This window comes from Quercus suber, unplaced genomic scaffold, assembly GCF_002906115.3.
Source record: "Quercus suber isolate HL8 unplaced genomic scaffold, Cork oak 2.0 scaffold_1023, whole genome shotgun sequence".
Classification (NCBI taxonomy): Eukaryota; Viridiplantae; Streptophyta; class Magnoliopsida; order Fagales; family Fagaceae; genus Quercus; species Quercus suber.
The window spans coordinates 78,612-90,307 of record NW_027070434.1 but is presented as its reverse complement, the minus strand read 5'-3'; the positions used below and the strand labels follow the sequence as shown (position 1 = coordinate 90,307).

The window sequence follows — 11,696 nt, the reverse complement described above, 5'->3', positions numbered from 1 at the left end:
AAGGTTAGGGATTAAATTGAAATATGATATAAAAGATAGGAACCAAATACGTAGTTTACTCTAAAATGTTGTTAAAAATAGTTTTTAAACCAATGTCCTTAGAGCATTGGTTAACATTTCTCTTTATTTCTTTTAGCTTCTCTTTAATTGATTTGATAATCATCTTTAACTTCATTGGCTTAGAAAAAGCACATAATTAATCCACTATATCCACTCTATGATGGTAGTCTCCCAAAAGTAAAAAAGCAGAGCAAACAAATAATTTGGAAACCAATAGGCATCCTATGTATCGTACGTAAAAGACGCGTCATGTGTGCAAGTTGATGTTTGGGTTATCTCAACATATATATTTGTTATATTAGTCCCTAACATCACATTCTTCAATTGTTTCCAAATACTTTCAGCTACTTCTGACTTATCAGAATTCAAAACACCAAACCAAAGATGGCTGAGACTATCCTGACTGTTTTTGCTGACGAAATACTAGGCAAGCTGATTTCAGTTGCTACTGAGCAGGTCAGCCTTGCTTGGGGTTTCAAGGAGGATCTGACACGGCTTCTTGACTCATTGGAGATGATTCAAGATGTGTTGGCTGATGCAGAGAGAAGGCAAGAGAGTGACCGGTCCGTGAGGCGCTGGCTACAGAGGCTTAAAGATGTTGCTTATGATGCTGATGACGTGCTGGACGAGTTTGCTTACGAGATTCTCCGGCGAAAGGTAGAGATCCGAAACCAAATGAAGAGAAAGGTACGCTTTTTCTTTTCATTTTCAAATCCCATTGCATTCCGTATCAAGATGGCAAACAAAGTTAAGGTTATTGGGGATTCACTAAAAAGGATTAATGATACAGCAAATGGTTTTGGACTTACTAGAGTCGGATCAGTAAATGATAATCCTGAGATTATCTCAAGTCACCAAGTGACAAACTCATTTCTTGATCATTCAGGAGTTGTAGGAAGGGGAAATCTTGTTTCAAGTATAGTGAACTTGTTGATTAAGGCAACCAATCAACAACCCTCAGTCATTCCTATAGTTGGAATGGCAGGTTTGGGAAAAACAACTTTAGCAAAATTAGTGTATAATAATAATGGGCTAGTACGAGGACATTTTGATGAAAAAATATGGGTATGTGTCTCGGATAATTTTGATTATATTAGGATTTTGAGAGGGATTCTTGAGTCCCTCACCCATAATTCAAGTACATTAAAAAATAAGAATGAAATACTTGAATGCCTTAAAATACATTTGAAAGGTAAAAGATATCTTCTCATACTTGATGATGTATGGAATGAAGATCCTGTGATATGGGACACTTTAATGAGTTGTTTGCTTGCAATTAATTCAAATTTGGGAAATTGCATTATTGTTACAACTCGTAGTGACAACGTGGCAAGAATCATAGAGACACTTCCTCGTTATCACTTGAATAAACTACAAGAAGAAGAATGTTGGTCCATAATCAAGAATAGAGTATCTACAATTCCATTAAATCCAGATTTGGAGGCCATTGGAAGGAAAATTGCTAAAAAATGTGGAGGGATTCCATTAGTAGCAACAGTTTTAGGAGGGACAATGTCGCGTAAAAAGGAGAAAAGTAAATGGTTGGCAATTGAAAATAATGAAGTTTGGAATTCACTACATGATAGCAATGAAATGTTACCAATATTAAAATTCAGCTTTGATAATCTTCCATCACCATCTCTTAAACAATGTTTTTCATATTGTTCGTGCTTTCCTAAAGATTATGACATTAAAAAAGAAGAATTAATTCAACTTTGGATGGCTGAAGGGTTCCTTCAACCATCTCAAGGAAGTCATTTAGTGATGGAGGATATTGGTAACATGTATTTTGATATCTTGTTGTCGAATTCCTTTTTCCAAGATGTGAAACAGGATGAGCATGGTAATATTATTAGTTGTAAGATGCATGATTTGGTATATGATCTTGCACTCTCAATTTCAAAATTTGAGACCTTACTTTTGAAGGAGGATTTGGGGAATGATATCAACCATGTAAGACATTTATTCATCCAATTTGATGGAAAAATTGTACCAAGAATTCCATTTTCAAAAGGAGGAGTCAAAAAATTGCGCACATTTATTTCAGAAGATGTTGCACTTGGCATTAAGTTATTAGATTTTAAATGCTTACGTGTTCTGAAATTATATGGGTATACTAAAAAAGAATTGCCAAGTTCAATTGGTCAATTAATACATTTGAGGCTTCTCCACCTCTCAAGTACCTCCATCGAAGCATTGCCAAAGTCCATCACCAAGCTTTACAATTTGCAAACTTTAATAATTAAATTTTGCGATTATCTTAAAGAGTTTCCAAAAGACCTGAAGAAATTGATTAACCTGAGACATATTTATATCAAGAGAACACCTAAAGAAATAGGGAAATTGACGTGTCTACAAACATTGCCATTTTTCATTGTGGGTCAAGACGCAGGTCATAGGATTGAAGAATTGGGATGCTTAAACCAAATTAAAGGAGAATTACACATCTATTGCGTAGAGCATGTGAGAGATAAAGGAGAAGCCAGAAGTGCAAATTTAGTAGAAAAGGCCAAAATATACAAGTTGGGATATTATTGGAGCGAGAAAAGTGAAAGCAACCACAATAATGATGAAGAGGTGTTGGAAGGTCTCCAACCTCATCGATATTTGAAGAGCTTAACAATCCAATACTATCAAGGAAAGAAATTCCCACCATGGATGTTGACAAGTCAAAATGCTAGGCGTGGTTTTTCGCTATTTGACAATTTGATCGAGATCAAATTAAAGGCCTGCAACAAATGTGAGGTTCTTCCCACGCTGGGGCTTCTATCCTCTCTTAGGGATCTTGAAATAATAGAAATGGAGAACCTAACATGCATAGGTACTGAGTTTTACGGCAACTATAATAATGGCAGTTGCAGAAATGCTTTGTTCCCATCGTTGAAAAAACTTTGTTTGCAGAGCATGCCCAATCTAGTGGAATGGAAGGATGCAACGGAGCCAGCAAGGACAACAGGAGAGGTGTTTCCTTGCCTTAAGGAGTTGATCATTCGAGAGTGTAGCCAACTCACAAGTGCTCCATGTCATTTTAGTCAACTCACAAGTGCTGCATTTCATATTCGATCCCTTGAGAAATTAGATATACGCAGAATCTGCAACACGGCATTCGAACAGATTAGTAGCAAGCTTGACAGTATCAGGTACCTATGTGTTTCTAATATTTCAAAACTTGCTTCTATACCAGAGAAGATTTTGCAAAGTTCGATGCATATGGAGATATGGAATTGTGATGATTTGGAGTCCATTTCGTCACATGAGGGTTCACAGGACAGACACTACAATCTCAATTCGCTCCATATATATGGATGTGAGAAATTGAGTTATTTCCCGGAACTCAATACCTGTCAGGAGTTGAAAGTGGAGCGTTGTCCTAATCTAAAGTCCTTTGACTCCTTTCCAAGTAAATCAGAACAAGAAGATTGGAGACTTCGACGCTTGGAGATATCAGAGTGTGGTGTTGAAATTCTATCCACAGGGAGACAATCTTGTGCGTTTCTTCAAGAATTGATTATAAAGCGATGTCCCAATTTGATATGTATTCCGGAGCTACAAAATTCGCAATATCTTACCCAATTAGAAATCAGCGATTGTCCTAATTTGGTATCAACTCCAGAATTGCATTATCCTACCAATATAAAAATTAGAAATTGTGGAAAGTTGACTTGTCTGCCAAAGATGTGCTTTATACAGTTAAAGTATTTGGAGATTGGTCCGTTTTGTGAGGAGCTGGATGCTTTCCCCAGTCTCATGGATTCCACTGCCTTCCAACACTCGTACGAGTCCCTCCAAATTCTACAATTGTATGGGTGGGCTAAACTCAACTCTCTCCCAGACGAAATTCAATGCTTCACCGCCCTTACAAGACTGGACATATCTGAATTTGACGGAATGGAAGCTTTGCCGGAGTGGTTGGGCAACATTTCTTCTCTTCAATACTTGTACCTTTGCAACTGCAACAACCTGATGTATTTGCCTACAGCGCAAGCCATGGGACGCATCACCAAATTAGAGATTTATTATTGCTCCAAATTAAAGGAAAGATGTGCAAAGGGGAGTGGTGCAGAGTGGTCCAAAATTGGCCATATTCCAAGTATCTGGATCGACGATTATCTTGAGGAAGCTATTTGAAGATCGTACAAATTATCATTGGAGAAAATGAGCGGTAAGTGTACTCACTCATACCTCAAATCCTCTGCTCTTCTGTTCTCTGCTACTTCAATTTAAATCGACCCACGAAATTTTTTTTTTTTTTTTCTTGTAATAACCTCCAATTTCTTCCTTTCTTTCTTCAGTTTTTCCAAAATGGGTTGCCTGGATCTGCAGAACTAGAAATGGCAATTTAATTGCCCCAAATTAAAGGAAAGATGTGCAAAGGGGAGCAGCGCAGAGTGGTCCAACATTTCCTACATTCCAAATATCAGAATCGATTATGAATATATCTACAGGTAGCTGTGCAGATTGGTCTAGGACAGATCTGAGCTTTTCTCATATATTGAATTAACCGACCTCAAAATTATCACAGATCGTTCATATTCCTTAAATTATCTGATTTATTTATTCCTCTGTTCAGTTTCCCCTAATACTTTCTTCTTCGTCTTTTAGTTATTCATTTTTCAAGAGCTTCATTTGACGACACACCAAACTTCTCTCCTGTCAAAGAAAAGATTGCCCATTTTCCATTAATACAGGAACATTATGGTAAGTCCATCTCTTTTATAAATTTCTCTTTTTCTATATTTTTTGACAACCTAATTCCAAAGAATCTGCTATTTATTTCTCGTCGTATACTCGCTTCCCGAGTGTAATTCACAAATTTAACTGAATAATGTGCCTCTAGGGTTATTTGATGGATATTATCCAACTACGTAGTAATTATTTGTTTCTAAGACTTAAATTTAACAATTTAAAAAGAGTACGTATGCTTTTTATCATGAAAAAAGATATTAAATCACTTGTACATGATTAACATTAGAGTTCTGTTTCAACCAACATTCACGTTTGTTTCCTCTGTTCTCTCTGACATTTGATTTGATAATTGCATAATTCTCTAATAGTACTATTCCCCCCAAAAAAAAAAAATCTCTAATGGTCTAGCTTTAGAGTTGAAGTTGACAGTTTTAGCATTATATTTCTCTTGAACAGCTCATTGCTAAGAAGTGAACAAAAAGAAGGAAGAAAAAATAAATAATGGGAGGACTATTAATAGAAGTTAAAAAGGACATTTCAATTAAGGATAAAATAGAGGCTACGATTTTCGACATAACAAAATGCAGAAAAAGAATATATGTGGCTGACCCTAATCTTGTTGAGGATCCTTAGCCAACCCCAAACAATTTGGGACTAGGACTTTGTTGTTGTTGTTACACCTTGAACCCCTTCATCATGCTTGATAGTTTAACAACAACATAGACAATATGGAATCTTCAAAATCAAGATTCAGAACATTACCCACTGGCAACAAAATTTTTAAAAGAAAGAAAAAATTGTCAAGAAAATGGGTGATCTTGCTAGTGACTAATATGTCATTTCCATGGTGAATAATAGACGTTTATGAATCAGCAATACTAACTTGGAGAACAAAACAAATGATATTTCTAGCTAGAACTAGTCAAGGAAGAAATTGTAGGAATGATTCTCTTCTTCTTTTTCTTTATTTGTGGTTTGTAAAATTTGAAAGGTGGTTTTGTAAGTCTTGGTTTTGTTGCATCTAATTCATTTTCATTCCATCCTTAGACAGTATTTCAAAAAATTTTATCCGCTGGTGATACATAGCATTTCTTTTGATATGAGAGCCAATGGTGGCTTCTGATTTGATGCAGGATTCTTGTCCATTGGCAAGCATATTGATACAATCCAAGTTTGGGGCCTATTCTTCTTGTAGTGATCTAAGCACTTGTTTTCAATCAGCCGAAATTTGACACCTAAACACGTACACAGTTGGAGGCATCATATTTTGAGGATATTTAAGCTATGCCAGAGTGGTGGGTTAGCTTTTTTATCTGCTCAGGAGCAGAATTTTGGGATACAAGAATGCTATTATCTGGCAGCAAAAGAAAAGGTATAATTCCATCTAAATGACATGCTGTTGGTGCTAACCAAGTGAAAGGTTTGTCAGAGAGTTCAAGTGAAGTTATTGCCATGTGATGCTCTCACTTTAAAAGAAATACTGGATATTTCTTATTGCGCACAGTCCAGATGGGTGTTAACTTGATGACGATGTGATTGGAGTTCATACAATTGGTGAGTTCCTTCAAATCTCATCTTCTTCTTCTCTGATGTCTCCCTTTTAACAAGGCCTGTCCTTCATGATTTCTTTATTTCATATACTAGTTGTTGACTTGGAATGTAAAATTTTGCCAGATTGGTTGGGCAGCCTTTCCTCTCTTGAACATATGGTACTTATTGGATGCAAGAATCTTGCTTATATGCCTAAATTGATGACATTTCTGTCACCTGACCAAATTGCAGGAGCTGTCCATCCATAATTGCCCCAAGGAAAGATGTGCTTGAGTTGACGGTAAATGGTTCGACTACTGAGTGGATAAAAGGGGAAGCTGTTTGAAGTTCACATATATATTGTAAAAGCAATATGGGTTGTAAGTTTTGTCGAACTTAATCCCCTGCTCTGATACTCTCCTTTAAATCAAACAAATCTATATTTATCTAAAAGATGTTTACGTTGAGTTACATCAACAACCATGTTATCATTTTCTTTCCATACTTTCTTAAAAAAAATGTGTATAAATATTAATGTATGCAATAACCTTTTCTCATTTTATAAACTAATTAAAACTTATCAATTATGATATGGCCATCACTTTTTACTACCATGACTTTACATATCTTGAACCTAAATGTAACTTATAATAGAATACACCATTTATTTATATTTAGTTTATACTCGCCTGCAAAAAAAAAATCTCATTCCACCATTGTATTCATATTTGTATACTAATGCAGTATTCAAGATCACGTTGAAGGGTCTAATTTTGCTCTTACTTAGAGAATCATATGTCATTTTCATCTACATCAAGAGATAGAGATAATAAAGCTAACAAAAGGTTTTTTCCTCTTTCTTTTCCTTTTTGTATAAATTATACATTCAAGTGGTTTTCCTGATATATATATATATATATATATATATATTTGTACCAACTTTCTCTACATGGCACCGAATTGAACTTGAATAAAACTTTCAACAGACACAGAATCACAGATGCATTCATAATAATTTAGTTAAAAATATTAATATGATAACAAATCTAATTGATGTTACTTTAACAACAAACCACTTTTATCACATTGGAATACATTACTTATCTCAGATTATGGTTTTACATAACTTTATTATTATAATTTTTTTAAGTTATGCTTACTAATTACTGTTCAGAATTTGGTCTACTTTGGTCAAATTCGGTCCATTTCAGTTTGTTCGGTCCAATTCATTTGCTTTGATACACTTTGGTCTATTCGGTTATCTTCAGTCCAATATCGTTCATTCAGTTCACTTCGGTCCAATTCGGTCTATTTGTTCCACTTCGGTCCAAAGTGGTATATTCTCGTCCGCTTCAGTCTATTCGGTCACTTCAGTCTATTTGGTCCACTTTGATGCATTTTGGTTCATTTCGGTCTACCCAATCCAATTTGGTTTGTTCGGTCGCTACCTTTGAGTAAAGACATGCAAAGAGTGCAGTCAAAGTTGGATATTTCAACTGTTCAGTTTGAAAAGGAGATGGAAGGAGATAAAAAGATTGGTCATAGTCCAAGAATCATAAAAGGCAGACTTTTAAATTGATTCCAAGGCTATTTCTTTTTCTCACTTAATTTGTGAGTTCTTTTCTACTCATCTATTGCCTCTCTTCCAACAAATTTTGTTATCACTCTTTCCTTTTTCCATTTTCAATTTTGTAGACTATTTATCAAATTTGTTGTCCTTTATTAAATTCTTTGTTAATGTGTCAGTGGCTAATTGACAGCAATAGGGAGTTTGGATGACCTTGTGCATGTTATATGGAATTCTTCATGATGGATTATCGTTTTTTATTTTTATTTTTATTTTTTTTGTTTAAAGGATGTCTGACATATGAGGCTGCACACAAATCAAACATTAAGTGAGTGTGGCCTAAGCGCAAGTTGCTGCCTCATCTACTTAAACAAGCAAAATTAACATATTTTGAAATCAAAGAGTGGATGACTTTCCGCTATAGCTGGAGAACCTTTCATTTATTTGATGAGCTGCCACTGAATGGTTGCTAGAAGCTAAGATATCTACCAACAGGGAAAATAACAGATGCTGGTAATCTTTCATTTCTTTACTAGAGATCATTTACTTCAGCACAGATAGTTCAAGGTTACCCATGTTCCCAATATCTAGATAAACTCTTGATTCCTATTCTAAGCTCAAATTTTTCACTTAAAAATAGACTAGCTTATGCACCTTTTTCATTTTAATAATATCCTTAGAATTTTTGTTTCAAACTCGTGTCAGTCGTGTGCTCATATTAGTGTAACATATTTTGTTGCATAGCATACTTACATCTTCAAATTTTACTCCCTACAAAAAAAAAAAAAAAAAAAAAAAAGTATTTTGTTTGAAAATTCTTGCGATTATTTGTGTGCGTGTGTTTATTCTGGTCTACCAACAATGTATTGATTATGGCTCTTTTGTTACTATTACATTGTCTTCATTGTCAAGTTTTGACTTATCAATTTTGGACTAATTAGGGCTCTTTAGTTATTCAAATTTCAAGCTTCACCAAAGTTTGTTAATGTTCTGAATTCATATAAGTTAGTTTTGAGCTTGAGAAATCATTGGTAACAAATTATTTATTGTATTTTGCTTAGATTTGTTAATGAACTTCAAGTCCAATTTACTGTACAGTACACTGTAAGTACAACTTGGGATTCGAATCAAATTGAACGAGAGGTTAACATCTTTTTTCTTTTGAGATCAAATTATAATGTCAGGTAAGATGTATTACTTATCATTGGATTACTTCAAGATTGCAGTTATTATTGAGCTACACTAATTTTATTTTCTTGAGTTTTCTTTCTTTTTCAATTTTTTTTACTTGAAATTTTCTGGGTGTAGATCAACTGGAACCATAACTTGAATGTATCTACAAGTGTTGATTGGCTGTACATATCACCATTCACAATGCATCAAGTAAGCCTAGGCTTTTCCAGCATTTACACTTTACACCATGGTTGCTTCCATCTCCTATATATGTAAAATAAAAAATAACTCTTTTCTTTCCTGAATATACAGGAATCTTGACAATTCATCCACTTTTCAAATCTTATGTTATGGTTTCCTAATTTAAAGTCTCTGTAGCAGTGACTTCAGTAGTTTTCTAGATAATGGGGTACACATCTGTGATTAGCTTTACATACTGATTATCATCTCAATTTGAATGTTCAAACTTTAGTATTCAACGACACAAACAATGAAATTCGGTCTTTAGACTTCTGGAAGAAATTGAAGAGCTAAATAAAGAAGAACCACTTGTTTTGATGCATTTTCTTCTGAGATCAAGTTATGGATTTTGGTAAGCCATATAACTATTTTGAGTTTCCTTTCTTCTTCTTTTTTTGTTTATTTTTATCCCTAAAATTTTTGTGATAATAAATTGGACATATTGGTGACTTCAACACATTTATAAATCACACTTACTTGATGGATTAGCCTTCTTAGATACAGATTATCATCGTATATATCTTGATTTGAATGTTCAAGCTTTAGAAATAATTAATGATAAACTATGATGTCTTTAGACCTGAGCCAGAAGATAAAGAGCCCAATAAAGAAGAGCAACTTGATGTTCGATTTTGATGCATTTTTTTACCTCAGATCAAGTTAAGGGTTTTGATAAGCCATATTACTGTTTCTGAGTTTTCTTTCTTTTGTATATTGTTTATTTTTATACCTAAAAATCAATAATTGTTCTTAAGAATGCTGGTTTGAAGAATGAATGATTTACCTTCTCCGGCCCTCACTAAACAACCTTAGAAGGGACAGCTAATGCTTTCGCTAATTGAACAGGGTTCTTTGGTCAGTCTGCGACCCCCTAGATGCCAAAGGTGTCCTGGGATGATCTCCTAGCTCCCACAAGGTGGAGATGATGGGATTGGCCCATGAATTTTCCTCCTTTAGCTGCATTTCTCTTTAAGGATTGAAGTTGGCATAAGTTGTTGACAACCAAAAATATGTCAGGTGAGGCAAAGGTTTTCTAGCTTTTACATCACAGTTACTTCCTCCTATCTATATGCTAAACCACAAATCTTTTCTACTAAACAGAATTCCTAACAGTTCATCCACCTAATCTTATGTTGTTATCGTGGCCTCATAAAGCCCTTTGTTCCAATGACTTCAACACTTTACTGTACACTGAGGTATATGTATGAAGATTATCCATTTTATACATATTGATTTCATTTCATTGATAATCTCTTCTACATATCTCTACTAGAGCATTTAATACTACTAGAATCAATTAATGGATTTCCCATGTGTCTTCTATTGCAGTCTTCTCTTCTCATCAGCCTTGTTGTCTTCACTAAGAGGCCAACTTGTTAGGGTGCCCCAGTTCATACTGAGGTTCGGAGGATAATTATCTACAGTTAGTAGATAAGGTAATGGACATATATCTCTGTAGCTTGACTTATATTTGTTGTTATTCAATTAGTAACATTTGGTTTAAACATTAATTGTATTACTAACAAATATGACTTTAAATTCCTAATAATTAACTCAATTATGAATAACAATGACGTGTAATAGTTTGAAGATTCACTATGTTGATAGATTCTGATGACTTCATATTCATTCATCTTTTAGGGGGGGGGGGGGGGGGGGGGGGGGGAACGAGTATAAGAGGGATGAGCATGAGAGCCCCTCATCCCCTTCTTTGCATTTTGAGATGAACGGCCCCTATGGACGAGATTAGACTTGAGCATTTTCTTTACACCATTAGTTGCCCCCTTGTCCATGGGTCGTCCAAGAAAATATACTAAAATAATTCTTTGGATGGACGAGCTTCTTTACATAATTAGATGTGCCACGTGTCATAATTTCAGTGGTGGCCAGCCTCGTCGATTCATTTTTTCGAGACCACGTGTCATCATCTAATTGATTGTGTCGCTTCATATGCCCAGGTCAGCTATCTATAAATAGTGGAATACCTCCACTGCCCTTCACACTTTTGAGATTTTCCTTCTTTGACATTCATCGTCTAGAGCCTCGTCTAGGAGTTTCCTCACGTCCATAGTCTCTTTGTCCTAGAGCCAGGTATTCCCTCTTTTCTCGTCTTTTAGGTTTCTCAAAAAAAAAAAAATCTTTCAAAAANGCCATTAACTAGTTAAAACTGAGGCTTAATCAAAGCTTGTGACTAAGACAAGTATCAAGTTCAATTCCAAGTCTCTCTCCACGATGCGAACCAAGCTCACTAAAAGAAGGGTGACTAGCCAAGGGAAAAGAATGAGGAGCAGTGAATTGAAGGGAAAAAAGGATGATTCCATGTCAATTTGGATCATTAACTAGTTAAAACTGAGGCTTAATCAAAGCTTGTGACTAAGACAAGTATCAAGTTCAATTCCAAGTCTCTCTCCACGATGCGAACCAAGCTCACTAAAAGAAG

At 35.0% G+C, this 11,696-nt stretch overlaps 1 protein-coding gene across 17 annotated transcripts; it reads left to right on the top strand.

Annotated features, from left to right (window-relative positions):
• Nucleotides 1-294: 294 nt before the first annotated feature.
• LOC112020000 (putative disease resistance protein RGA3) lies at nt 295-10,877 on the top strand. 17 transcript variants are annotated; one of them, XM_065768921.1, is made up of 13 exons: nt 297-4,222; nt 4,353-4,505; nt 4,663-4,758; nt 5,880-6,300; nt 6,529-6,656; nt 8,132-8,356; nt 8,942-9,027; nt 9,152-9,226; nt 9,329-9,425; nt 9,525-9,608; nt 10,103-10,273; nt 10,358-10,452; nt 10,586-10,874. In XM_065768921.1, the coding sequence occupies exon 1, from the start codon at nt 445-447 to the stop codon at nt 4,186-4,188; it is 3,744 nt and encodes a 1,247-aa protein (XP_065624993.1). In that variant the 5' UTR covers nt 297-444; the 3' UTR covers nt 4,189-4,222; nt 4,353-4,505; nt 4,663-4,758; nt 5,880-6,300; nt 6,529-6,656; nt 8,132-8,356; nt 8,942-9,027; nt 9,152-9,226; nt 9,329-9,425; nt 9,525-9,608; nt 10,103-10,273; nt 10,358-10,452; nt 10,586-10,874. The 17 variants fall into 17 exon arrangements, 16 of the variants coding, with proteins under 16 accessions (XP_065625004.1, XP_065624993.1, XP_065624990.1 ...); XM_065768918.1 differs by adding an exon at nt 7,021-7,121 and having other exon boundaries at nt 9,329-9,608; XM_065768924.1 differs by having other exon boundaries at nt 9,329-9,608; nt 10,412-10,452; nt 10,586-10,877.
• Nucleotides 10,878-11,696: the final 819 nt, after the last annotated feature.